Raw genomic sequence first — 26,198 nt, forward strand, 5'->3', positions numbered from 1 at the left:
CACCACGCTCAGCCAGTGAGCGAACCGGCCATCCCTATGTGGGATCCGAACCCGTGGCCTTGGTGTTATGAGCACCGCACTCTCCCGAGTGAGCCACGGGCCGGCCCCAAGCTTTATTTTTTTTGTTCAGGATTGCTTTGGCTATTTGGAAGACCTTCCTACTTAAGATAGAAGGATTCAACTGAACGAAAGTCTCAGTCAACTCTCTGTACTATCTATGCAACTTTCCTGTAAATCTAAATCTATTCTAAAATAAAAAAACTTGGAAAAGTAAAAACAAAACAAAACAAAAAATTCCAGTTCCCTGAAAGATACTACACATAAAGATTTTAAAAAGAGAATTTACAACCTTAGGAGAAAATACAGTGTTTGCAACGTACATAATAAGCAACATGTAAATAAATATAGTTAATAAGAAGATAAAATAAATACTTGATTGAAAAATGGATAAATACCAACAGGTAATTTACAGTAAGAGAAACAAAAAAGGCCAATAAACATAGGAAAAGATGCTGAATTTCACTGGCAATCAGCGAAATGAAAATTAGAACCACAGGATGACATTTTCCTCTCACTAGACTGACTAAAACTAAAAAACAAAACTGAGAATACACAGCATTAATGAAAATGTGGAGGGCCGGCCCGGTGGCGCACTGCTATAGTGCGCCGTTTGGGAAGTGTGGCAGCGCTCCCGCCGAGGGTTCGGATCCCACATACGGACCGGTTCCTGCTCACTGGCTGAGCGAGGCGCGGGAGCAACACCGAGGGCTGCGATCCCGTTGCCGGTCCCGGTCCGGTACGGGGGCGACACTGAGGGTTGTGATCCGTTGCCGGACACGGAAAAAGACAAAAAAAAGAAAAAAATGTGGAGAAACAGGCATTTTCATACCCATTTGGTGGTATCATTAATTGAGCCAGCTTTTTTTTGGAGGCCAAATTTTAAATGTACTTACTTTAGGGTTGCAATTTCACTTTAAGGAATTTCACTGGATGAATGTCCAGTATTAGGGGACTGGTTGCATATACCAGGGAATACAATGCAGCTAAGAAAAAGAATGAAGTTTATCTCAAACATGCACTCACACACACAACCCCCCCCCCAAAAAAAACCCCCACAACTAACATGGCTGAGTTGCAGCAAATGGGAAATTGGGCTAGATGAAATGGGACCTGGGACACCAGTCTGAGGTGTTGGGACTTGGCCATGCAGGCAGTGGGGAGCAAGGCAAAGCAGAGACATGATAGTCACAGGTATCCCAGGTATCCACAGAGGACAGATCTCAGGGGAGGAGAAAGAGATGGGATGGCTCTGGTACTCTCCAGGTGAGATGCAAAATGCAAACAGGAGGGAGTGGGAAGGAGGTGACTGATTTAGGTGACTGACTTAAAGTGGCCCAGACGAGGTCAGTTTTACCATTTATCATGCAGTTGACATGGAGAGGCAACCATAAATAAGAATTTAGGATGCAGAAGGCAGAATAGACAGGATCTAGGGATGAAAGGGATAATGAAGTGGGAAGGAGAGAATCTATAGGACTGCAACTTCCAGCTTGGGCAACAGAGTGTATGAGCTGTTTGGGGATAGCAAGGAACTGGGAAGCAGCGGTCAGTCTCTCCAGATGGAAGGGAAAGAAGTCCCAGGTGTCTGGGCTGAATGGAGACGGCACCTACTGAGGAACCTACAGGCTTCCAGCAGAGCTTCCAGAGCCCAATTCTTTCAAATATAGAGCAAAACCTTCCATTTCAGGACTGTGAAGAGACTGCCTCTCTTCAACCAGATTCACAGGAAAGAGTCTGAGCTCCCCACCTTGAGACTGAAGTTGAGCCTAGGATGACTGTGTCTGACTTACGCATTCAGTCAATGAGCAGAACATTTGCCTGGCTGGGCCCTGGGGGTGTGAGGCGGAATTAAACCCAAAGCCTGCTCCCAGTAGCCAATGTTGGGAAGGAGTTGCAGGGGAGCAGGCCCCAGTGGAGGATAACTGTGGAGGTGCCTGCTGAAGGCTGGGGTGGGAAGGGGTATCACTCTAGGTGGTGGGAGCTGTGAGTGGACAGGCCCAAGGAGGAGAGTAGCTGGGGAGTGGCCTGCTCAGGGAAGGGCAGGGAAATGCCCAGGCTGTGGCCCATGGTGGGAGAAGGAAGGTGGAAAGATGAGGAGAGACATGGCCAGGGCCAGCTGAAGGTCTTATCTTCTCCTGGGCTGACTTTGATTGTTTGTTCACCTTACTCGTTCATTCATTCAAAAAGAATTTACAAAGTGCCAACAGCGTGCCAGGTACCATAGTAGATGTGGGGCAATATTGCATGACCCCGAAAAAGTACCTGCTCTGGTGGAGGTGACTGAGGAGAGAGATGGCCATAAACAAGAAAACAAGAGGGCCGGCCTGTGGCTCACTCGGTAGAGTGTGGTGCTGATAACACCAAGGCCACGGGTTCGGATCCCATATAGGGATGGCCGGTTCGCTCACTGGGTGAGCATGGTGCTGACAACACCAAGTCGAGGGTTAAGATCCCCTTACCGGTCATCTTTTAAAAAAAAAAAAAAAAAAACAAGAAAACAAGAAAGAGTAAGATAATTTCTGGCAGAGATAAAAGCTAATTGCACAAGGCAATTGTTTTGCTAATAAAACCATCTTAAGAAAATTAGGGTGTTTTCTTTTTCCTCATTTGTAAAAAACTCATTAGTGAGTTGTATTTTTAGTTCTTCCCAGGGTTTAGAAATTGGGTAGGAGGTTTATTGGGGCTGATGGGGAGGATCCAGGATCCCTACAGGACCCAGTGCAGATGACTGTTAGAGGGAGGAGGCAGAATGGGAGAAGCACCCACCTGCTCCGGGAGGTCACGTCCAGGAAGAACTGCACGAGGGCCAGCAGGTTGTGGTGGTGGTTGGACACCCAGCTCAGGCCACAGCACAGCTGCTGGAGCTGTGGGGAGAGGGGGCATCCAGATGGGCTGCTGGAGGAAGCTGCCTTCACTCTGACCTTGACCCCAGCTGCTCAGGGTAGTTAGGAGAAGGTCACTGAGGCAAGGACATCCCGATGACCTCCAAGCAGTGCCACCCCACCCAGGGTGCTGTAGTGACAAAGGTGTGTGGGGATCAGGCTCAGGGGAAGGGTACCTTTCCCGGCCACTCCTGGATGTTCTCGAGGAGCAGGAGCAGGAGCTGCTGGAGATCAGTCTTGGGCAGCAGGCGGAGCCCCACGTCCAGGCCTGTGTGGCACAGCAGCTCGATCAGGCCCAAGAGGTCCCTGTCAGTGTAGGCCCATGGCTGGGCCAGGGTGCACAGCATCAGGAACTGGAGAGAAAAGAGAGCGCTGGGGCAGGGCAGTGGGGAGAGAGGACTGGAGGACAGGCTCCCTAGGAGATGGTCAGGCAGCAAGGGTGGCACTGGGGGCCGCTTTAGCCGTGCTGGGCAGGGCTGAGAAAACAAGCAGTTAAGGCCTGGATTTGAGGTCCCTATAGGGTCCTCGGGTGGTAGCACAGGCATCGAAGTGTGCAATTTCTGCAGCATCCATCCTAGCAGCTGTAACAGTGCTGAGCTCACTGCATTATGTGCTGAATAGGTTGGATCGAGCCCAGGGGTGAGGTGGGTGCTTGACTCACCTTATAGATGTAGTTCAGGCTAATGTCTAGGGCAACCTCCTGGGGAGTGTCCTGCTGCTTATCCCAGCTCAGGTCAGCCTCACATGTAGGCACTCTAAAGTAAGACAATAACAACAGAACAATACAGAATGCAAGGAAATAAGAGGAGGTGGGCACAAGGGGAGAACTGAGGTAGAGAGGGAGGCCTGCACATTCTCAGGAACAGAGAATTCGTGGGTGACCCACTGAGGAAGGACACTGCTGCCCTGCATGCTAGTCGTCTACTGGAGGATGACAAATCACCGTGTCTTAAAAATAACACTTATTCCACACAGTTTCTGAGGGCCATTAATCCAAGGGTGGCTTAGCTGGGAGGTTCTGGCTCAGGACCTCTTGGGAGGTTGGGCAGGGCTGCCGTCACCTTAGGTCCCAGGCCTTGCTATGTGAGCCTCTCTGTAGGGTTCCTCGACATGGCAGCTGGCTTCCCCAAAGACAGCAAGCCCAGAGAGAGAGAACACCTGAGAAAGAGCCACAGCCTCTCATAACCTAATCTCAGAAGTGACATCCCATCACGTCTTCTGATTTCTACCAGCACCCTGGCCAGCCTGGCTTGGTGTTGGAGGGTGCTGCATAGGGGTGTGGGCACCAGGAGGTGAAGACCAGTGGGAGCTGCTTGGGGGCTGGGTCTCCCACGCACGGCCACTCAGTAAGGCCTCCAGCTTCAGTTTTCTGGGACACAGAGGGTCTTTCTCAAGAGAGCTCTCTCTCTGTCCATTTGACGACACTGTCTCTTCGTATGAACTAAAGAGTACGCCATGTGGTGGCTTACATGGGGGTTAGTTTCTAAAGTCAGCAAGTAAGCTAAACACCAGAATAAGAGCAGTCCTTGAAAATCCCTCCAACAGCATCATGCTGGAGCTAATGTGCCATCTAGGGACAAGCCCAGCACAGCCAGCTCCCTGCTAATGATGAAACGGACTTGGCTGAATGCCAGATGAGGTCAGGCCAGGGCTCTGTAAAAAAGCCCCCTCTTTAAAGGCCAGAGCCACATGCTGGGTGGCGAGATGCTCACAATGAGGGAGGCCTTGGTGGACACCCCTCCAACAAGCTTCCCAGGCACCCGGCTCTCTGGACAAGAGACTGAGCAGGATCGCCCTCTTGAATTATTCTCTCGCCAAATGTGCACTGTGGATTTCAAATAAGTTACATGAGTTTATGACAAGGCTCCCTTTACTGTCTCATCCCCCTCTCCACTCTTAGGAACCAACCTGGAGTTCCTGAGAGCAGTAGGCTCCCCCTACATGAAGACACCAATGACAACAACTCTGCTGACAGTGGCTCGGTGCAGCGCCCTGGCCATGGGCGCGGGAAGAGCACCGCTCCTGCTGTGCCATTGAAAAGCCTCTGCTCTTCCTTACTTCCTGCCCCTGGTGTTGCTTCTCAGAGGGAAAGAAGGGTTGATCTGTCTCCTAGGCAGCCAGGAAGTTGGCACCAACAATCCAAAGGTGGTGGTGGTGGTGGGGAGGCTGGGTCTGGGCTCAGCCCTTCTTCCAGATTTTAGCATTTATTAGGGTCACAGAATGGGTGAGGCTGAGGGCCGGCCCGTGGCTCACTTGGGAGAGTGAGGTGCTGATAACACCAAGCCACAGGTTCGGATCCCTATGTAGGGATGGACAGTTAGCTCACTTGGGGGAGCGTGGTGCTGACAACACCAAGTCAGGGGTTAAGATCCCCTTACTGGTCATCTTTAAAAAAAAAAAAAAAAGAATGCGTGAGGCAGGCATTTGCACATCTGGGCACATGCTGGGGCTGCGCCAGTACGTGAAGGGGAGTTCTGGTTGTGCCTGCCTGTGAGCGTGCATGGGGACACAAGCATGGGTGGGCATGCTTTCAGAGTTCCCAAAGGATGGGACAGCCACAGAGTCAACTTTGCAAGTCTGCCAAAGAGAAATGGGCTTCCAGACAGTTTGGTGCTGCCAAAGGAAGGAGGGGTGGAGAAAATGTGAACTGGTGACATGTCTTGTCCAAGCTGGGGAGGGGACAGGTGGCTGTGATGAGAGCCCTCTTCTCCTTTCCAAGTGGAGAGGGTGATGTCCTCCCGGTGTGAGCTCCGGAGTCTCCTTGGCTGCTTTTCCTTGGGAACAGCAGGCTAACAGCCAATGTATTGGGGGTCCCGTATTCCTTGCCTTTCTGAGAATCACCTGACTGAACTGTTGTCTGTGACCACTATTCTGAGACACAGCATCAGCTGATCTCTGGAACTCCACCACGGCCCCCAGCAAGAGGCCACAGAGCACAGGGAATGCAGGCCTGTCAACCTCCCTGCCCCCGCTCCCATCCTGGACTCAGCAGGTTAAAGGCAGGCAGCGGGTCCCCTTGCTGGACTCCCTGAGCAAAGCAGCTGCATGGGTTAGGGCGCTCGATTTGTGGCCAGCATACAGGAGTTGCAGTTTGGGTCCCAGAGACGCTGTTCTACACTCACGAAGCAATCTGACAGGGCAAGTCACTGACGTGTATCTAGGTTTCTGTAGTTGTTCTCCCCAAGGGCTGAAAGATTCAGAAAGTGTCTATCTGTGCAGCACTCTGACACTCTCAGAGGTAAGAGTGTCTGAGCACTGCAGCCACCACAACCAAGAGCTGTGGGAAGGCACCCCTCAGCCAGGTGCCTCTCCTGTAGACCTGTACTGCTACACTAAACCCACCCTGTCCCCTCGGCTCCATACAGCGGCCCAGGTCAATGCAATGAAGCTGCTGAGCTAATGGACGTGAGAGGGAGAAGCAAATCGTACCTGGATCGAATTACACTGTCCCAAGATGGCCAGGTAGCTGTCCTCCTGTTTGACGGGGTGGGGAGATGCCCTTTCAATGTATTAATCGTCATGTATTTACCCATTTGGCCTCTGCACGAGGCTGCCCTTTCTGAGAACCAGGTGATAGCATGGTCTTTAATGGCCAGGCCTGCATATCTGAGCAGGCTCTTCAATGGGGCTCTGTAATCAGAAAGCAGCCTTGGAGAATCAGCCACAGCTACCTAAGGACCTTCCCCATGTTCCTAAGTGAGACTGGGGGCACCTGCTAAAGCCCACTCTGTGCAGTGGTGTGGGCACAAGGAACAAATGGTAAAAGATGTGACTTTCTCTAGTTGCTATGAGAAAGTAGTAGGGCTGTGTGCAGAAACCTCTCAGCTCCTCTTTTCTAGCCTGGGCCATTATGAGGCTTTGTGGGTGCTCCTGCAGAAACCCAAGAGGCATCTCTTCTGCCAGGAGGGCCCTAGATGGGGACATCCCTGGAAGTCAACAGAGAAGAGAAATGCCCAGCGTGGAACCACCTGGCACAAGACAAGCCTGAGTTTGGTCAGAAACAAGAACCAGGAGGACCAAGGGGAGAAGGTGGCCTGCCCTGAAGTTTCTCTCATGGCTTACATGTTCATAAAGGATGTCATGCCCTTGGTGGAGGAAATGTTGGAATCTTCATGGTGTCTCCTGAATACTCTGGAGGAGTCATCCTCCAACCCCATCATGTCCAGAGTTTTCCCAAGTGCAGCAGCAGCCAGCCAGCAACCTAGGAAACCTATCAGAGCATCTTTGCCATGCACCACCTACCCCAGGGAAGACCTGGGAGGGATCTCTAGCCAGGAAAACCTGCCTGGCCACAAGTGGCCTGGCAGGTGGTCACCAGCTGCTTTTACAGAGCTGCAAGCAGAGAAACTACCCGTGGCCATCAGCTGGGTCCTCTGGGACAGTTCTGTATCTTCCTTTGAGAAATAGTGTCAACAGCCAGGCTGAGATCTGGGGTCAAGGGAAGGAGGCAGGGTGGCAGATCAGCATGTCTGGGTATGTGCCATGTGGCTTGGGCAACTCTGGGGCCTAGCCCTAGGACAACAGGGCTCTGCCTTCCTCCCACACAGGCTTAATTAGGCCTAGTAAGGCTGGCAGTTTGCATGCTGGGTTTGTATTTTGTTTTTTTGTTTTTTTTGTCTTTTTCCGTGTCCGGCAACGGATCGCAACCCTCAGTGTCGCCCCCGTATCGGACCGGGACCGGCAACGGGATCGCAGCCCTCGGTGTTTCTCCCGCACCTCGCTCAGCCAGTGAGTGGGAACCGGTCTGTATGTGGGATCCGAACCCTCGGCGGGAGCACCGCTGCGCTTCCCAAGCAGCGCACTTAAGCAGTGCGCCACCGGGCCGGCCCAATGGGTTTGTATTTTGAAGGACTTGAGCTGACACATTTAATGTGCCACAGTTCTCATGCCCACCTGCCCCCTGCTGCCTCTGTAAACCGTAGATTTGTCCTGCAGCATGAAGGGCAGGAAGAAGTCAAATTCTGGAAGGAGAGGTGGAAAGTGGCTCTTTGCAGAGTGGAGCGTAACCTGGTGTAGTTATAAGTCTCTGGCCACCCCCCACTTCCTGGCTAGACATTGGGTGCTCATCAGAATGGTAAGAAGCAGCTCTTCTGAACCCCGTGGGCCCCCCAGGCCCTCCCTCCAACATGTAGTTGTTTTTCTAAGTGTAATTCTTTCTCCTATTCATCCGAGATGGTGGTGTGATTGAAGCTCCGTGTTAGGAAGAGGCAAGTGGCTTATTACACCAGATACGGAGCTCTGAGCCCGAAGAGGGAAAGGGGCAGGAGCACGGCACGCTGGCACATGCATGGGGTATTTATAGCAGAGCCAAGTATGGTTTGGTTTGGCAAACAATTACTAAACGTAGTCGTGGAACAGGTTCTTAAGAAAGCTCTGGCTTTCCCTGCCAAGGAACACCCACTGTCACAGCAAAGGAAAGGGTCCCAGCACCTCCTAGGGCGGAGGGATTGTTGGTGGGTTGTTGGGAGGTGGGGAGATGAGTGGTGGTGATCCTGTGTAACAGCCCATCCAGGTTTCTCAACAATCTGTTATATCTCAAACCAATTTCTCAAAGAATTCTCAAGAGTTTAGATGTGCTATACTTCGTATACTTTGTAAAGCAAGACTATGATATTTAATACTTTCACAACCTAGATCTAGTCACCATCTACCTGACAATAGTTACATATGTATTGTATGGCTCTGTCCCTAGAGGGAAGGGACAGTGCATATGCAAATTAGCATCACTGTCCATCACCACCACCAGCAATCCCAGCCCAGGGCACAAAGGGGGCACTCACAAAACAAAACTGAGTACTGTGGAAATTACATGTGACACTGTGCTTGGTGCTCGTGAGCTGATATTAGGTAAGGAGCCAAACAAGAGGCTTGAAGACAGACTGGGGAGACTGGAGCACATCTGGAAAGACTAATTAGGCTGAAAAGTCTGGTTTTCACCAGGAACGAGGGGGCAGCAAAGGCTCGAATCAGTAAGTGGCAGAAACAGATGGTGGACTGTTATGGATTGATTGATTGTGTCCCTCAAATTTCATATATTAGAAGCTCAATCCCCATTATAACTGTTGAGGGTGGGAAATCCTATTATGGTAATTGAAAGGTGGGACCTTAAGTAGGTGATTAGATTGTAGGACCATACCTTAGTGAATGGATTAATAATGGCGGTCATGGCTGTGGTTTGGAGGGCTTTAAAAGGAGAGTGAATGAGGAGATTAGTCTCTCTCTCCTCTCTCTGCTCCACCACTTTGCAATGTGATACCCTGTTGCCACTGAAGCCACCACCAAGGCCTCAGCAGCTGTGTTCCCTGGACTTCGGACTTCCCAGCCTCAGGAACTGTAAGCAATAAATTTTGTTTTCTTTATACAAGACCCAGTTCCACGTATTTTCTTATAAGCAACTGAAGTGGACTAATACATGGACCAAGCGGCAAAGCTCATCCATCCCTGCTTCTTCCTGTCCCCAGGGTCGGAAACATGGAAATTCACATGCCATTCATAGCAGGGTCCTTATATTCACAGGTAGGTGTGCATGGTTGTTCTGTAACTTCCCACCATGTTTGCTAGCGCCCGAGTCCAGTAACTGTGGAACAAATGAGAAAAGGCAGCAAGGAAGGGAAAGTACTTACCTGCCACCGTGCTGGAAGGGCCCTAGGGGGTACAGGGCAGGGCTGTGGGCTCCCAGGCTGTGGAACACCTTCATGACCTCTTGCAGTGAGGGGCACCACAAGCGCATGTCTTCATCTGTCAGGCCAAAGGAGGGCAGAGAGTTAAGAGGGAGGAGAGGAGGACTGGATGTGCTACTCCCACGACAGGGGCTGACCGTTATAACCTCCAGCCCGACGCAACAGGACTCTGCACTATCCGGCACCACAGGTGTTATATGGAGATACGAAGCAACCAGTGGCTTTCAGATACCTGCTGGAGCTCTGGGAACCTGGGGATGGTCTCTTATTTGGTCTTCGTGGTATGGCTGAATTGACATGCATGGGCCCAAGGATGACTGCACCCAATGGTCTACATCAGCAGCAAGCACTATGGGTGCTCAGCTGCCCATAGCTAAGCAACATGAAGATCCTGAACCAAAGGCCCCCAAATTGCAAGACTCAGAAGATACCCATCTAGGGCCGGCCTGTTGCTCACTCGGGAGAGTACAGTGCTGATAACACCAAGGCCACGGGTTTGGATCCTATATAGGGATGGCCGGTTTGCTCACTGGCTGAGCGTGGTGCTGATGGCACCAAGTCAAGGGTTGAGATCCCCTTACCAGTCACCTTTAAAAAAAAAAAAAAAGAAGCTATCCATCTCAGCCCCCGCAGGCTTTCTGCTACGAAGGGCTGAGGCCAGTTCTGTGCCCACTGCTTACTCTCCCTCACCCCTGCTGCAACGTCTGGGTGCTCCTCACCCATTGTCCCTGCCGGGAGCACGCCTTGCTCCCTTTTGTAGCCTGGGACATGTCTTCTCAGTAAGTGGGAGCTATGGGTACCAGTCTCTCTTGACCAATTTAACAAAACCATGAGTGATAATCTGACCACATCAACAAAGAGGAAAAACAGTATGTGCTCAGGGCCTTTTCTTCTGTCACACTATTTAAGGACATTTTCACAACCAGAAGAGTAGAAAAATAGAAAACAATGTGGCCAAGAGTATTTTCCAATGGTGACTGCACCAAGCTCTCCCATCCCACCTGTTCTTCTGTGCTGTGACCTCCACACACCCTCATCAAGAGGTGGAGTCTGTGTCTCCACCCTGTTATCATTCCTCCACAGTATCTTATCTATTGACTTACTTGCTTCTTGTCTGTCCCTCCCCCTCAGAATGTAAATTCTAGCAGGGCAGAGGCCACCTCTGTGTTGCTCATCTCCGCAATGCCAGTGCCCAGAGCAGTGGCAGGCACATGGAGGAAGCCGAACAGATGAGTGAATGAATGAATGGAGAGAATTCGAAACAAACCTGATTGAGTAGTACACAGCTAAGAGGGTGCTATAGTCTGAATGTCTGTATTCCACCCAAATTCATATGCTGAAACTTAATCCCCAATGTGATAGTATCAAGAGGTGGGGTCTTTGGGAGGTGATTAGGGTGGAGCCCTTTTGAATGGGATTAGCACCCTGATAAAAGAGGCCTGAGGGAGCTTGTTGGCCCCTTTTGACCTTCCTCCATGTGAGGACACAAAAAAGGTACCATCTTTGAAGCAGGGAGTAAGCCCTCACCAGACACTGAATCTGCTGGAGACCTGACCTGAGACTTCCCAGCCACTAGAACTGTGAGCAATAAATTTCTATCATTTGTGAATTATCTAGTCTAAAGTACTTCGTAACAGCAGCTCAAACAGACTAAGACAGAGGGAAATTGGAAACACGTGATAAGATGAGCTGGCAGTGTCAGGAATGCAAATGTTGAATTTGACAACAGGCAAGGAGGGCATCAGAGTCAAGAAGCTGGAAGCTGCACTGGGGACGTGTTAGTAGCGCGTGCTGGAACCTTCATCATTCTGAGGTGAGTGCTCCAGACTAAGGGCCTGCTTCAGTGCACCCCACCTTGTGCGGGAACTAGCCAGGCGTGAAAGATAAAAAGGTGACCTAGTGGTGACCTTGGCCTCAGAAAGGTTCACAGTCTAGGAGGGAGAAGAACCAGGCAGAAAAATAAATACAAGTGAGTGTGTTTGCAAAAACCAAAGCAGATGAAAGGTACAGAGACTGCTGCTCAGAGGAAGGGGAATTAATTGGGGTAGGTAAGTGGGGCAAGGCAAGGAACACATCACAGGTGACATGAGGGGAAGTGCAGCCCCAGCAGAGGGACATAAATGACAAGGGCAGGGAGGCATGAAATAGCATGGCATGTCCAGAGACCAGAGGCAAAAAGAGGCACAAAGAAGGGAAGGCTGGAGTGGGGTGAGGACTACAAGGACCACCACAAGAAACAGTCTCCTAAACTCACTGAGGAGAAGTCTGGGCAATAGTCTTGCACAGCTGCAGTGCTGGTAGGTGTGAAAGAGCGGGCAGAGGGTCTCTGCAACCTGTCCAAGGACATTTCTTTGGCAGGCATCAAGTGTCTTTCTCTGGAAATGTATATGGGTTGGGACTGACCAAACAAGTAATTAGACTCTTGGAGGAGGAAAAACTTTCTTGTTTGTTTTTTTTCCTCTCAGGCAACCTAACAAGTAAGAGAGTGGTAATAATACCCCAGGCCCGCTTCACAAATGAGCTGGGAAGAATGAAGTCTGCCAAATACAATGAGATTCCACTTGCATGGGAGAGCTGTTTCCCAGGGCCTTTTGGGGGACTGTGCACATATGTGCATGCACGTGTGGGCAGGAGAATGAACTTTCCAGCGAGGAGAAGAGAATCAGCAGTCTCAGACCCCAAAGAGGTCTGTATCTGGCCACGCTTCTCACCCTCCACCTTGCCCACACAGGTGCATCTTCTACTGTAAAACCCTTTGGTGGGCAGCAGCACTGACCCTGCCAGCCTGGGGCCTGGAGTTGCCTCTTTCTCCCTTATCCTGCCCCAGCTTGACCAAAACTTAGGTGTTGAGAGCAGCTTCAGAGGAGGTGGGTCTGGGGGCCTCGGGATCAGTCAGTCACCATTAACAGCCCTGGAAGTTGGTCACGTGATGACAGGAAAATATCACCCCAGAGCCCATAATTAACGCTGCCTATAAGCAGGCCACGTGCTCAGCTTTCCCGAGTGCTGTTTGTCCAGAGTGAGGGATTTCTGGAGAGCTGACACAGGAGAAAACTCAGACGTGAGGCGGCCAGTCTCCATTGCCCTAACTCATTGCCTCCACGCACAAAGCACAATTATTTTGGGTGATTCCCAGCGGAGCATCAGGGCACTGTGCCTTTGAAAATGCCAGTGCTATCAGTCCCGAGCATCTGGGCTCTGTCTAGAGGCTGCATCCCTTTAGGTAGCTCTCCTGGGATCGAACCGATATGTGGGGGTGGGGGTGGGGGGAGGGAGGCAGGGGAAAAAAAGCGTCAGGCCTAAAATAAAAGTGACTTTTCCATCTGTGCTGTGGAGGAAGCTGTTACTTCACCGTGGTTCTTCCAGCACCGTTTGCACGGAATGGGAAAACCACACCATCCCAAGAACCTCCTTGGCAGCTCGATGTGCCAGCCCCAGCAGCTCCAAGGCTTGGCTCCTGCTCCCCTTCCAAGGCCTGCACCACTCCCCTTGTTCTCAGCAGGAGCCATAGGGGTGTGAGTGCAGGGTGCAAGGGCTGCAGAATGGGCATTCTGGGAGTGCTGAGCAGCATCATCTGCCTGGGTCTTGATTCTCTGACACTTGTCTCTGAGATCCCACAGTGCCAGGGGAGGAGGGGAGGTCCCCATCAGCCTTAATGGGGGGAGGGGTGGTGCTGGTTCCTAAAGGAAAGCCAGCTACCCATCAGACTGGAGTGTGGGGCTTATGACATTTATGGGAAGCATAAAGTCTTATCACTTCCTTTCCTCCCTACTCCAATTATTTCAGCACTTTGTACTTAAATTTAAACTTGTTTTAATATCGCTAGCTTTGGTCAATTAGCTTTAGCCATTTAAAATGTGTATTCGTTCAGGAAATGTGACTCGAACACCAGGCGCTGTTCTAAATGCTGGGGACCCAACAGTGAGCAAAACAGACCAGAGTCCTGCTTTCATGGAGCTGACGGTTTGGTGGGGGAAACACACACGAGCATACAAAAAATGAATATGAAACGATGGCTGGTGGCATGAACCGCAGGTGACATTGCAGCAGACCCTCAAGTGACAGAGGGGCGATGCCGCAGACAGAGGAAGAGCCTCACAGAGACCTGAGGCTGGGTGCATTTCCTTGTTTTAGGATGAACAAGGAGCCCAGGGTGCTGGAGTGGGTGCAAGGCCCTGGAGTGGGGGCGAGGGAAGAGCAGATCTGGGGCAAGGATGAAGGGCAGGGGAAGTAAAGGTCTTGTGAAGAGGGAGTATCATAACCAATGGGATCCATGCACTCAGTGGAAAAACAAAATCTTACATCAAGTCAGTATTTTAAAAACATGCACATTTTGTCACCCAATTATAGTGTAAGCAGAGGATACAGCCAGACATTCTGCCTGATACTGACACCACCTCTTCCCGCAGAGAACTGCATGCCCAGGGGGACCTTGATAACTTCCAACTCACTTGCTGTTCTTGGCCTCTTTCTCCCACTGGCTCTTTTCCAGACCTGCACCCACATTCTTTTGGAACCTTCTTTTTGTTTCTTCTTTGTCCTGCAACCAGCTCTGTGGGTGCCTTAATTTTCACTGTTCTTCCCACTCACCCTGAGCCTGAGGCCCACTCTTTGGTGCCAACAACCTCCCTGCCTTGCTGTAACCCACCATGCATGGCTCCCCAGTCCCCCAACACACACACCATCTCTATAGGCCCCTGACCTGTTTATTCATGGAAGTGTGTGTACAGGGTAGGTGATGCCATCCCCAGGCCACCTCTCCTCCCTCCTGCCCTCTGTAACTCACACCATTGCTTAGTGTCACCTAACACCATGGAGCATTTGGGGCTCCTGGTGTGCAGGACAGAGTTGCATTGTGCCAAACCACAGAACCACTCATATCTGCTAGAATTAAGTTCAGTTGCAAATAACAAAAAGACCAAACTAAAAAAACAAGAAATAAAAACAAAACCAAAACAAAGCAAACAAAACCCTGGGCTTAAATAAGCTTCAATTTTATTTCTCTCTTATGAAAAAGAAGTCCAGAGGTGGGCAGACCACAGCTGGTGCAGAGACCTGACTGCACCTGTAGGATCTCGGGCACCTATCTTTCTGCTCCGCCATTCTCAGCATGTGCCTCTCATTCTCAAGGTCACCTCACGGTCCAGGATGGCTGCTAGAAGCCCAGCTATTTATTATGTCTCGACTCCAGGCAATCGCTTTCTTACTTTGCTTACTAAGTATGCATTCTTGGGTTGTTTTTAAGGATGCACAGCCCCTCAGTTTGATTCAGGAAGGTAGCAGAAAACCACCCTCTCAAGCTTAAAAATCAAGAAGTTGAGACTGATTTAGACTCAACCAAAGATCTTCCCAGTAATGTCCCTGAATGCAGGGTCTACCAGGTTCTCTCTTATTTTAGATTTCTGAACCTGAAATTTTTGGAATATGCCCGGTCTCTGAAATAAAATTAAACAGAAGACACCCAATGCCAGCAAAGATGTGGAACAATGGGAAATTTCATTCACTGCTGGTAGAGAACAACTCATATCTGCTAGAATTAGGGTGCAAATAACAAAGAGACCAGAATAAAAAACAAGGAACAAAAATAAAAGCAAAACCAAACAAATAAATAAAACCCTAGGCTTAAATAAGTTTAAATTTTAAGCTTGAATGGAACAGCCACTTTGGAAGACAGTCTGGCAGTTTCTTACAAAGCTAAACATACTCATACCATATGACCTAGCAGCTGTGCTCCTAGGTATTTCAATGAATTGAAAACTTATGCCCACACAAAAAGCTTCCCATGAACGCTTATAGCAGCTTTATTCATAATTGCTAAGATTTGGAAGCAGCCAAGATGGCCTTTAATAGGTAAGCAGATAAACTGTGGTACATCCATATAACGAAATATTGTTCAGCAATTAAGAAGAAATGTGCTACCAAGCCATGAAAAGGCACGGAAAACCCTTCAATGCTTATTGCTGAGTGAAAAAAAGGCCAATCTGGAAAGACTACATACCATATGATTTCAACTAAGTGATGTTCTGGAAAAGGCAAAACTAAGGAGACAGGACAAACACCAGTGGTTGCCAGGGACTTGTGGGAGAGGAAGGGTGGGATGAACAGGTGGAACACAAGGCATTTTTAGGGCAATGAAACTTTTCTGCATGACACAGTACTGATGGACACGTGTCTTGTGAGGCTGCGAGCATAACTGACTCCATCTTGAGCCCTTACTACTTGCTGTGTCCTTTGTGTGAACCTGCCCACAAAAGTTATACAGTAACTAGGGGAAGGTAGTGAGAACAAAAGGTAGGAACAGCCTGCTGTCTGCAAAGACGGAACTTAATGATTAAGTACCAGTATGGCAACAGCTGGTCTGGCTACCTGCATCACAGGACCACCAAAGACAGTAATTATTGTCATAAGACATTTGGAGTTAGTGACATTAGCTTATTTTTAGTTAGAAACTGCCTCTTGGCTTTTTCCACTGCTCTGTGTGAACTGCCTATATAAACTTGGGCTCAACCAAGAGGCAGAACAGAGAAACCTTGTGTACGACTATGGGTCATTGCCCACCCAATCGATCATCCTGTATGTAAGTGACCCTTTAGTAAAATTCTTTGCGTTACTGAATGGAATTCCACATTTGTTCTTGGGTCTCATGATACCTTCTCAGTTTGGTGGGCATTATACTTTTAGCTCATTCTCAGAGATGTCTATACATTTGCTAAAACCCACAGAACTGTACAACATAATCCTAATGTAAACTATGGACTTCAGTTAATAATAACATATCAATATTGGCTCATCAATTATAACAAATGTATACACTAATGCAAGCTGTTTGTAATAGGGGAAATTGGCGGGTGGGAGCAGAGAGGGGGGTATATGGGAACTCTCTTTACTTTCAGATCAATTTTTCTATAAGCCTAAAACTGCTGTAAAAATAAAGACTGTTAAAAAATACCCAAAGCACTAAAAAAAAAAAAAAAAAAGGAAATAGAAGAGGAGGTCTCCACACAGTACCTTGGGCAGCAGCACGAACCCGGCAATGTAAGGGATGGTGGTGTTTTCTCTCCTCTGGATCAAGGACCCAGCTGAGAACCTAATGCAGTGGTTCTCAGACTTGTCGGCACATTTTGGAACCACTTGGGGAGCTTCAAAAATTACTGCCACCTGGGTCCTACTCCCAGCAACTGTGGTTCAGTTAGTATGGGGTGTGGCCCAGGCTTTGGAATTCTTAAAAATTCCCAAGTGATTCTTGTATGCAGCCAAGTTTGGGCATCACTGAGTTAATGAACACTGTGGCCATTGCTCCAGAACAGCACTTGGGGCAACCCTCATGTGTTCTGGCAGATGACAAGGGTGGTGGGGGTGGGCAGGAATCAATGGATGCCAGTTTCACTCCCCTCTCACACCCGAAGCTTTTGGCCTTGCACCTGAGGCCATAGCCCAGTCAACCCTCATGTGTTCTGGCAGATGACAAGGGTGGTGGGGGTGGGCAGGAATCAATGGATGTCAGTTTCACTCCCCTCTCACACCCGAAGCTTTTGGCCTTGCACCTGAGGCCATAGCCCAGTCGCCCAGGGGTTCTCAGCCCCAGCTGCTTGCCAAAATCACCTGGGGAAGTTTTAAAACGTCCACACCCAGGCTGCACCTCAGACCGATCTCTGAGGGCAGGACCCAGACATCGGTGCTTTTTAAAGCTCAGCCACAGCTGAAAATTGGCTGGAGGCTGAGTCCTGGGGGAGCCACTGACACTGTCTGAGCAGGGTCCAAAAGTCAAACATTAAGAAGTGCTCTCCAAGTCCAAGTCACTTACATTTACTTCCCCCTCATTTTAAAAGACGGGTTGAGAATCTTGAGCTAAAGAGGTAGGATACGTACCACCTCATTGCCTAACCACTCTTTGCTCCTCTAAGAGGTTCGTGCACTTGGCCAAAGTCCCTATAATCTGGGGCTTCTTGGCCTGGCTGCATATTAGAATCACCTGGGAGCTTTTAAAAAAACCCTGGTGCCAGGGACTGTCCTAAGTGCCTTATGGGAACTAACTCACTATGGTGTCTCACCTGATAGAGCAACACAATAGACTCCCCATTGCACATGTGGTGGGATGTAGTGGTGAGACAGGTGTCAAATGCACCACAAGGCAGGGAGTCAAGGGAGATGCTGGCTGAGCTGGGGTAAAGCATGCGTGCCTGTCCCCACAGGTCCATTAGACCCCTACCCTACGTCTTGACCTTGGAGACCAGACAGCACATGCAGAGCTTGGCCAACACACACAGCTCCACCGCCAACTGACCACACAGGATCAGAGCAGCTATCAGAAAATATGCTGATGTCTGCTGCAGGCAATGCACACATACCTTGAGACTCATCCATTCATTCAACAAATAACTATATGAATCCTACTGTATACCTGGCTCACATAGCTGCCAGGAACCCAACAGAAGGCTAAAACTAAAAACAAAACAAAGACATGGTCCCCGTACTCCATAGCTCATAGTGCATTGGGAGAGACAATTATCAATCAAAGAATCCACACATCACCTGTGACGAGATCCACAAAGCGTGGAAGATGGAGCCTAGAGTAGAAGGAAGGAGTACTGGACCTGGGGAGTCAGGGCAGGCCTCCCTAAGGAGGTAAGGCCAGAAAAGCTGAATAATCTAGAGGAGGAGATGGAGTTAAGAAGGCAAAGCCAGGGGACTTCTGGAGGAAGGACGAGAGCATCCAAGGAGGAGAGAATGGCACATGAAAAGGCCCTGTGGCAGGTGGAGAGATGGAAGAAAAGAAGAGCAGTGAGGTACAAGCACAGAGAATGAGATCAAATGAGCTGAATGGGGGGGTGAGGGTGGGGCCGACCATGCAGGAGACAGTGTGCATCACGCAAACAGTGGGAAGCTCTGGGGAGCATTCCTTATGCTTTCTGGCCCCCTGATTATCTGTAAAATGGGAAAAGAATAGCATCTGCTAGTTGGGTTGTTGTAGCGATTAAATGATATAGGCCTGGCACAACTTTAGTTATCTAAAAATGTTAGCTATTATTTTCAACTAAATTACTTTTATTATCATATCCAACAACACATGTTTTAAAAACAAGGATCAATTATGAAGTTGAATTACTGTTATCATCTATTTCTAAATGGAGACTTTGAACGGGCCATGTCAAGCAAATGACAGCTCTGAGGGAGCTGGGCCATTGGGTCTCCTGGGTGGTCCTCCAAGTATTTTCCTGCCCATTTGGGTCTACACAACATTCTCACAGTACCAGTGCAGGGATTAATAGTATAACGGGTCAGCAGACCTGGATCTCAACCCATCTCTCTGGGCTGGGGACAATGGGACCAGCCCTGTGAAATTAAGGAGTGAGGGGTGCCCTGCACGTGAACAGTGTTCACATAAGTGCTCCACGAGTGTGGGCCTCTCCTGCCACCATGGGAGATGCCATCTGCTGACCAGCATTGTGGAGTTCCACTCCTGGGGACACCAGGAGGCTCTGAATGATTCGCTTCCTGCCACCTTAGCAGGTGGCTGTCTGTTCTGGCCACCAAGAGAGGCAGATCAGGTGAGGTGAGGACACCTCCTTATAAGAGATAGTGAAGGGCAGAAAGTGTCAACCAAGTATACAAACTAAAAGACTTTTGACTGCTTAAAAACCATCTAAGGGAGGGGAGATAGTGAGAGTCTGGTTAATGGACACGAAATTACAGCTAGATACGAAAAATAAGTTTTTTTTTTTTTTTTTATAGGGATGACCGGTAAGGGGATCTTAACCCTTGACTTGGTGTTGTCAGCACCACGCTCTCCCAAGTGAGCTAACCGGCCATCCCTACATAGGGATCTGAACCTGTGGCCCTGGTGTTATTAGCACCACACTCTCCCAAGTGAGCCACGGGCCAGCCCTGGAAAAATAAGTTCCATTGATGTACAGTCGACCTGGGAATCTATAATTAACAATGTTTTATTTATTTATTTATTTATTTATTTATTTATTTATTTATTTATTTATTTATTTATTTATTTATTTATTTATTTATTTATTTATTTATTTATTTATTTATTTATTTATTTATTTATTTATTTATTTATTTATTTATTTATTTATTTATTTATTTATTTATTTATTTATTTATTTATTTATTTATTTATTTATTTATTTATTTATTTATTTATTTATTTATTTATTTATTTATTTATTTATTTATGTTTTAACACATGTTACCAAACAACCAGAAGAGGATAGATCAAATGTGCACATCACAAAGAAATGATCAAGTTTTGCAATGATGAATATGCTAATTATCCTAAATAGATCAGTACACATTGTATACATATATTGAAATATAACTCTGTACCTCATAAATATGTACAATTAATGTTTAAATAAAAAATAAAAACATCTGAGAAAACAAAAAGAAAAACAAAAGCCAACCATCTGAGACTAGGCTGAGATAGACATAGCAAAAATCGAACTATAGAAATTAAGAGGTATATGGGCCGGCCCGTGGCTCACTCGGTAGAGTGCAGTGCTGATAACACCAAGGCCACGGGTTCGGATCCTATATAGGGATGGCCGGTTTGCTCACTGGCTGAGCGTGGTGCTGACAACACCAAGCCAAGGGTTGAGATCCCCTTACCGGTCATCTTAAAAAAAAAAAAAAAAAAAAAAAAGAAATTAAGAGGTATAGATCATACTTAGAACATATGTGCTACTTAGTCCCTTTGGTTTATCTGATGATCTCTGACTCATAAAGAAACAGATCATTGTTTTGATCATAGCTATCATTTTTCAAGAGTCCACTATGCACTGGGGCTTCACATGTGTTATTACTTCTAACCCATACTGCTCCATGGCACTTGAGTGTATGACTGTTGGACATCCTATCTCCATTCCATTTACCCCATCCTACACTGTCACCAGTCATGCATCCTCATGTTCCCATGGCACGTCTCTGCTCAAAATTTACAATAAAGAGTTGGCCTAGAGTTCCAATCAAAGAATACTTTGGCCGGTCTCTAAATGTTTTTGATAGTGCATACCTATGATTAAAAAGTGTTTAATTTTTACCTCCAACAAATATACATTTATAAATGATATAAATGTGCTATGATACTAACATGCTATATGTACATTATATAACTTATATTAAAAAAAAAAGAGAGCTGCTATGATCTAAGTTTCCATCAACAGGTATATGAAAACATGCTCAATATCACTAATCATCAGGGAAATGCAAATCAAAACCACAATGAGCTATCTTCTCACCCCAGTTAGAATGGCTATTAGCAAAAAGAAAAAAATAACAAAATTTGGTGAGGATATGGAGAAAGGGGAACTCTTATACTGCCGGTGGGAATGTAAATTATTATAGCCACTATAGAAAACAGTATGGAAGTTCCTCAAAAAACTAAAAATAGAACTATCATATAATGTAGCAGTCCCACTACTTGGCTACACCCCATGTTTATTGCAGCAATATTCACAATAGCCAAGATGTGAAATCAATCTGTCTATCAATGAATGAATGAATAAAAAAAATGTGGTGCATATACACAATGGGATACTTTCCAGCCACAAAAAAAGAATGAAATCCTGCATTCACAGCAACAAGATGGATCTGGAGGACATTATGTTAAGTGAAATAAGCCAGGCACAGAAAGACAAATACCACATGTTCTTACTCATATGTGGAAGCTAAATAAGTTGATCTCATAAAGGTTGAGAGTAGAATAGTAGTTACTAGAGGCTAGGAAAGACAGGGGTTGGTTACTGAACACAAAATTACAGCTACATAGGAGGAACAAGGGAACAAGTTCTAGTGCTCTATAGCACTACAGAGTGACCACAGTTCACAATAATTTATTCCATATTTTCAAATAGCTAGAAGAAAGAAATGTGAATGTTCCCAACACAAGGAAATGATCACTGTTGAGGTAATGGATATACTAATTACCCTGATTTGATCATTATACACTGTATACAACTACCAAAATATCATACTGTACCCCATAAATATGAGGGGTCTTTAAAAAGTTCATGGAAAGATTAATATTATCTTTTAATTCCATTTTCCCATGAACTTTTTTTAAAAAATTGAAACATAATTGATTGTACATATCTGTGGGGTACAGCATTGAATATCCATAGCTGTGTGCAATATGTGATGCTCAAATCAGGATAATTAGTACATTCAAAAATACCAATAACATTCTTCACAGAAATAGAAAAAACAATCCTAACATTCATATGGAACAAAAAAAGACCTTGAATAGCCAAAGAAATCCTGAGCAAAAAAATAAAGCTGGGGGCATAACCCGACCTGACTTCAAATTATACTACAAGGCTATAGTAACCAAAACAACATCATACTGACATAAAAATGGATACTTGGACCAATGGAACAGATAGAGAACCCAGAAATCAACCCACATATTTACAGCCAACTGATCTTTGACAAAGGCAACAAGAACATACATTGGAGAAAAGACTGCTTCTTCAATAAAAGGTGCTGGGAAAACTGGACATCCATATATAGAAGAATGAAACTAGACAAGTACCTATGAACTTGATGAAGTACTCACATGTACAATTATTGGGTTAATTAAAAATTTTTTAGAAGCTGGAAAAAAAGAGCAAATCAAACCCAAAGTAAGCAGATGAAAGGAAATAATAAAGGTGAGAACAAAAATCAATGAAATTGAAAACAGAAAAACATTAAGGACAATCAATGAAACCAAAAGCTGGTTCTTTCAGAAAATGAATAAAGTTGATAAACTTCTAACTTCACTAATCAGAAAGAAGAAACACAAATTACCATTATCAGGACAAGAAAGGGGTCACCATCGCTGATCCAATTTACGTTAAAAGGATAATAAGGAAACATTATGAGCAAATCTAAGTGAATAAATTTGTCAACTTACTAACAAAGCTTACCCAAGAAGAAAGAGAGAATATAAATAGCCTTATATCTATTGAAGAGATCGGATTTATAGTTAAAAATCCTTCCCACAAAGAAAACTCAAAGCCCATATGGCTTCAACGGTTAATTTTACCAAACATTTAAGGAAGAAATAATACTAGCTCTACACAAACTCTGCCAGAAAATTAAGAAGGGAGTACTTTCCAATACAGTCTATGAAGCCAGCATTACTCTGATACCAAAACCAAAAAGAGAAAATCACACATTAATATCCTTAATGAAAATAAGGGCAAAAGTTCCTAAAAAAAATTTAGCAAATTAATACATAAAAAATCAATATACCAGGATCGAGTAAAATTAATTCCATAATGTAAGAATAAATGAATAGACATTCAAAAGTTAATGTCTAAGACTAAAGAAGAAAAACCATGTGATCATCTCAAAATCCAACATCCACTCCTGATAAAAATTCTCAGCAAAGTAGGAATTTATCAGTGTTGTAGGATACAAGGTTAGTACACTAGTAATGAACAATATGAAAATGAAATTTAAAACAATTCTAAAAATTATTAAAAAGAATAACATCAAAAAAGAATAAAATACTTAGTCTAGCAGAAGAACTGCAAGACTTGCATACTGAAATGATGAAACTAAAGAAGATCTAAATAAATGGAAAGATATCCCATGTTCATGAACTGGAAGACTTAATATTGTTCAAGATGTCAATCTGCCCCAAATTGGTCAATAGATTCAGTGTTATTCAAATAAAAACTCCAGCAGGGAGCCCCCTGTGCCCAGAAGGAGGCAAGAAACAGAACATGCCCAGAGTCCTAGGCAGGAGCCAAGGGCAGCATCCCCCACCTGGAAGCAGGCAAGGAGCATGCTGAAAACATACTTCCATACAAGTAGCTGCACCATAGACACTGCCACATCCACGGCTGCTGCAAAAGCAGCTCAATGCCACAGCAGCCACAGCCACTGTGCAGATGGCCTGTCAGACATTTGACTGCAGTGACACAAGGAGAGTCATCAGTGAAGACTGGAAAAAGAAGAGGACATCTCTCTCCTCAAAGCCCATGCTAGAGTAACAAAAGAAGCAACTTCTTCACCAGATGATGAGACATCAATGTAGAGATAGTAGAAATATGAAAATCTAAGAAAATATGATACCACCAAAAGAACACAGTAATTCTCAAATACCAGACCCTATAGAGCAGGAAACCTTGAAATGACTGAAAAGGAATTCTAAGCAACAATATTAGGAAACTCACCGAGATACGAGAAGACTCAGACAACATAATGAAATTAGAAAAAAATCCAGGATGGGCCGGCCCGTGGCTCACTCGGTAGAGTGCGGTGCTGATAACACCAAGGCCCCGGGTTCGGATCCCACATAGGGATGGCCAGTTCGCTCACTGGCTGAGCGTGGTGCTGACAACACCAAGTCAAGGGTTAAGATCCCCTTGCCGGCCATCTTTTAAAAAAAAAAAAAAAAAAAAGAAAAAAATCCAGGATATGAAGGAGGAAATTTACAAAGAGATTGATATGTTACAAAAGAATGTAGCAGAACTCATAGAACTGAAAGATTCAGTCAGCGAAATAAAAAAACAACTGAGAGCTTAAGCAGCAGGCTAGAACAAGCAGAAGAAAGAATTTCTGATCTTGAAGATAATCCTTTCAAAATAACCCAGGCGGAACAAAAAAAAAAAAAAAAAAAGGAAAAAAAATTTTAAAAATGAAAAAAATCTAAGAGAGCTAGCAGACAACCTTAATTGCACAAACATTTGAATCACAGGCATTCCAGAAGGGGAGGAGAAAGGAAAAGGCATGGAAAACCTGTTCAATGAAATAATAATGGAAAACTTCCCAGGTATAGGGAGAGACACAGACATTCAGATCTAGTAGGTTCAAAGATCCCCAAATAGATTCAACACAAAAAGATCCTCTTCAAGATATGTTATAGTCAAACTGGCAAAGCTCAAAGACAAAGAGAGAATCTTAAAAGAAGCAAGAGAAAAGCATCAAGTCACCTACAAGGGAACTTACCAGACTAACAGCAGACTTCTCAACAGAAACTCTATATGCAAATGGAAAAAGGGATAATATATTCAAAAAAGTAAAAGAAAAAAAAATTCCAGCCAAGAATATTATACCCAGCAAGGTTATCCTTCAGAAATGAGAGAAAAATAGTGTGTTTTCCCAACAAACAAAAACTGCTGGAGTTCACCATCACATGACCATCTCTGCAAGAAATCCTCAGGAGAGTCCTGCATCAGGAATCTGCAAGATGATAATCACAACTTACTAGCTGTAGTTCTGTTCAAACTCTGTTTTTTCATAATTCAGTCTTCGTAGGAAGCATGTTTCTACAAATTTATTCATTTCAACTAGATGACCTAATTTGCTGACTAAGAATTATTCACAGTATTCTGCTGACTAAGAATTATTCACAGTATTCTCTTATAACCCTTTTGATTTCTGTGAGTTTGGTTGTAATAATCCCTCTTTCATTTCTGATTTTAGTTATTTGAGTCTTCTTTCTTTTTTTTTAGTCCATCTAGGTAAAGGTTTGTCAATTTGGGGGATCTCATCAGAGTATCAACTTTTGCTTTCATTGATTTTCTCTATTTTTTTTTTTTCTATTTTCTGTTTCTTTTATCTATGCTCTAATTTTTATTATTTACTTCCTTGGCTAGGTCTGGGCTTAGTTTGCTCTTCATTTTCTAGTTTCTTAAGGTGCAAAAGTGATTGTTCATTTGATATCTTTTTTGTTATTAATGTAGATATTCACATTGACTACATTTCCCTCAGCAAAATTAAATAAATTTTTTAAAAAACCCAAAAAACCAAAAACCTCCAGCAGGATTTTTTGTTTTTTGTAGAAAATGCAAACCCATTCTAAAATTTATATTAAAATATAAAATTTGCATTTTTATAAATGTGAAGGACCAAAAAGAGCCAAAACAACTTTGAATAAGAACAAAGTTGAAGGATTTAAACTACCTGATTTCAACACCTACAAATGAAGAGATTTATACTGAAGACAGTGCAGTAAACTTGGATAGACAAATCAATGAAATAGAAGAGTCCAAAAGGAGACCCACACATACATGATCAGTTGATTTTTGATAAAGGTGACAAGGTAATTCAATGGGAGAAGAATAATCTTTTCAACAAATGCTGTTGGGACAACTGGATAGTTGTATGTAAAAAAATCAACTTTACTTGCATCATAAACAAAAATTAACTTGAAATGGTTTAAATTTAAGAGCTAAAATTATAAAACTTCTATAAGAAAACAGAAAAGGATCTCAGTGGCTCAGGTTTCACAAATATTTCTCAAATATGACACAAAAAATCACGAACTATAAAATATCAATGAATTGGACTTTATTGATATACAAAATCTTTTGTTTTTCAAAAGACACTGGCAAACAACTGAAAAAGAAAGCCAGATTATGAGAGAATATTTACAAAACATGTACCTGACAAAGGACTGTTAACTAGAATACATAAAGAATTCTTGCAATTTAATAAGATGACAAACAACCCAATAAGAAAATGGGCAAAATGGGGCCGGCCCGTGGCTCACTCGGGAGAGTGCGGTGCTGATAACACCAAGGCCCCGGGTTCGGATCCCATATAGGGATGGCCGGTTAGCTCACTGGGTGAG

At 45.4% G+C, this 26,198-nt stretch overlaps 1 protein-coding gene across 2 annotated transcripts in view; it reads right to left on the reverse strand.

Moving 5' to 3' along the window:
* The window catches only part of FAM178B (family with sequence similarity 178, member B), a 118,019-nt gene that overhangs the window by 39,544 nt on the left and 52,277 nt on the right, over nt 1–26,198 (reverse strand). Inside the window, exons 9-12 of one of the 2 annotated variants that reach the window (XM_008567922.1) lie at nt 9,566–9,680; nt 3,604–3,697; nt 3,119–3,295; nt 2,827–2,924 (exon numbers count right to left, since the gene is read on the reverse strand). In XM_008567922.1, coding sequence (XP_008566144.1) covers nt 2,827–2,924; nt 3,119–3,295; nt 3,604–3,697; nt 9,566–9,680 — 484 coding nt within the window. The remainder of the gene's footprint in view (nt 1–2,826; nt 2,925–3,118; nt 3,296–3,603; nt 3,698–9,565; nt 9,681–26,198) is intronic. The other variant, XM_008567921.1, reaches the window with a different exon arrangement.

The sequence above is a fragment of the Galeopterus variegatus genome, unplaced genomic scaffold, assembly GCF_000696425.1.
Source record: "Galeopterus variegatus unplaced genomic scaffold, G_variegatus-3.0.2 Scaffold356, whole genome shotgun sequence".
Lineage (NCBI taxonomy): Eukaryota > Metazoa > Chordata > Mammalia > Dermoptera > Cynocephalidae > Galeopterus > Galeopterus variegatus.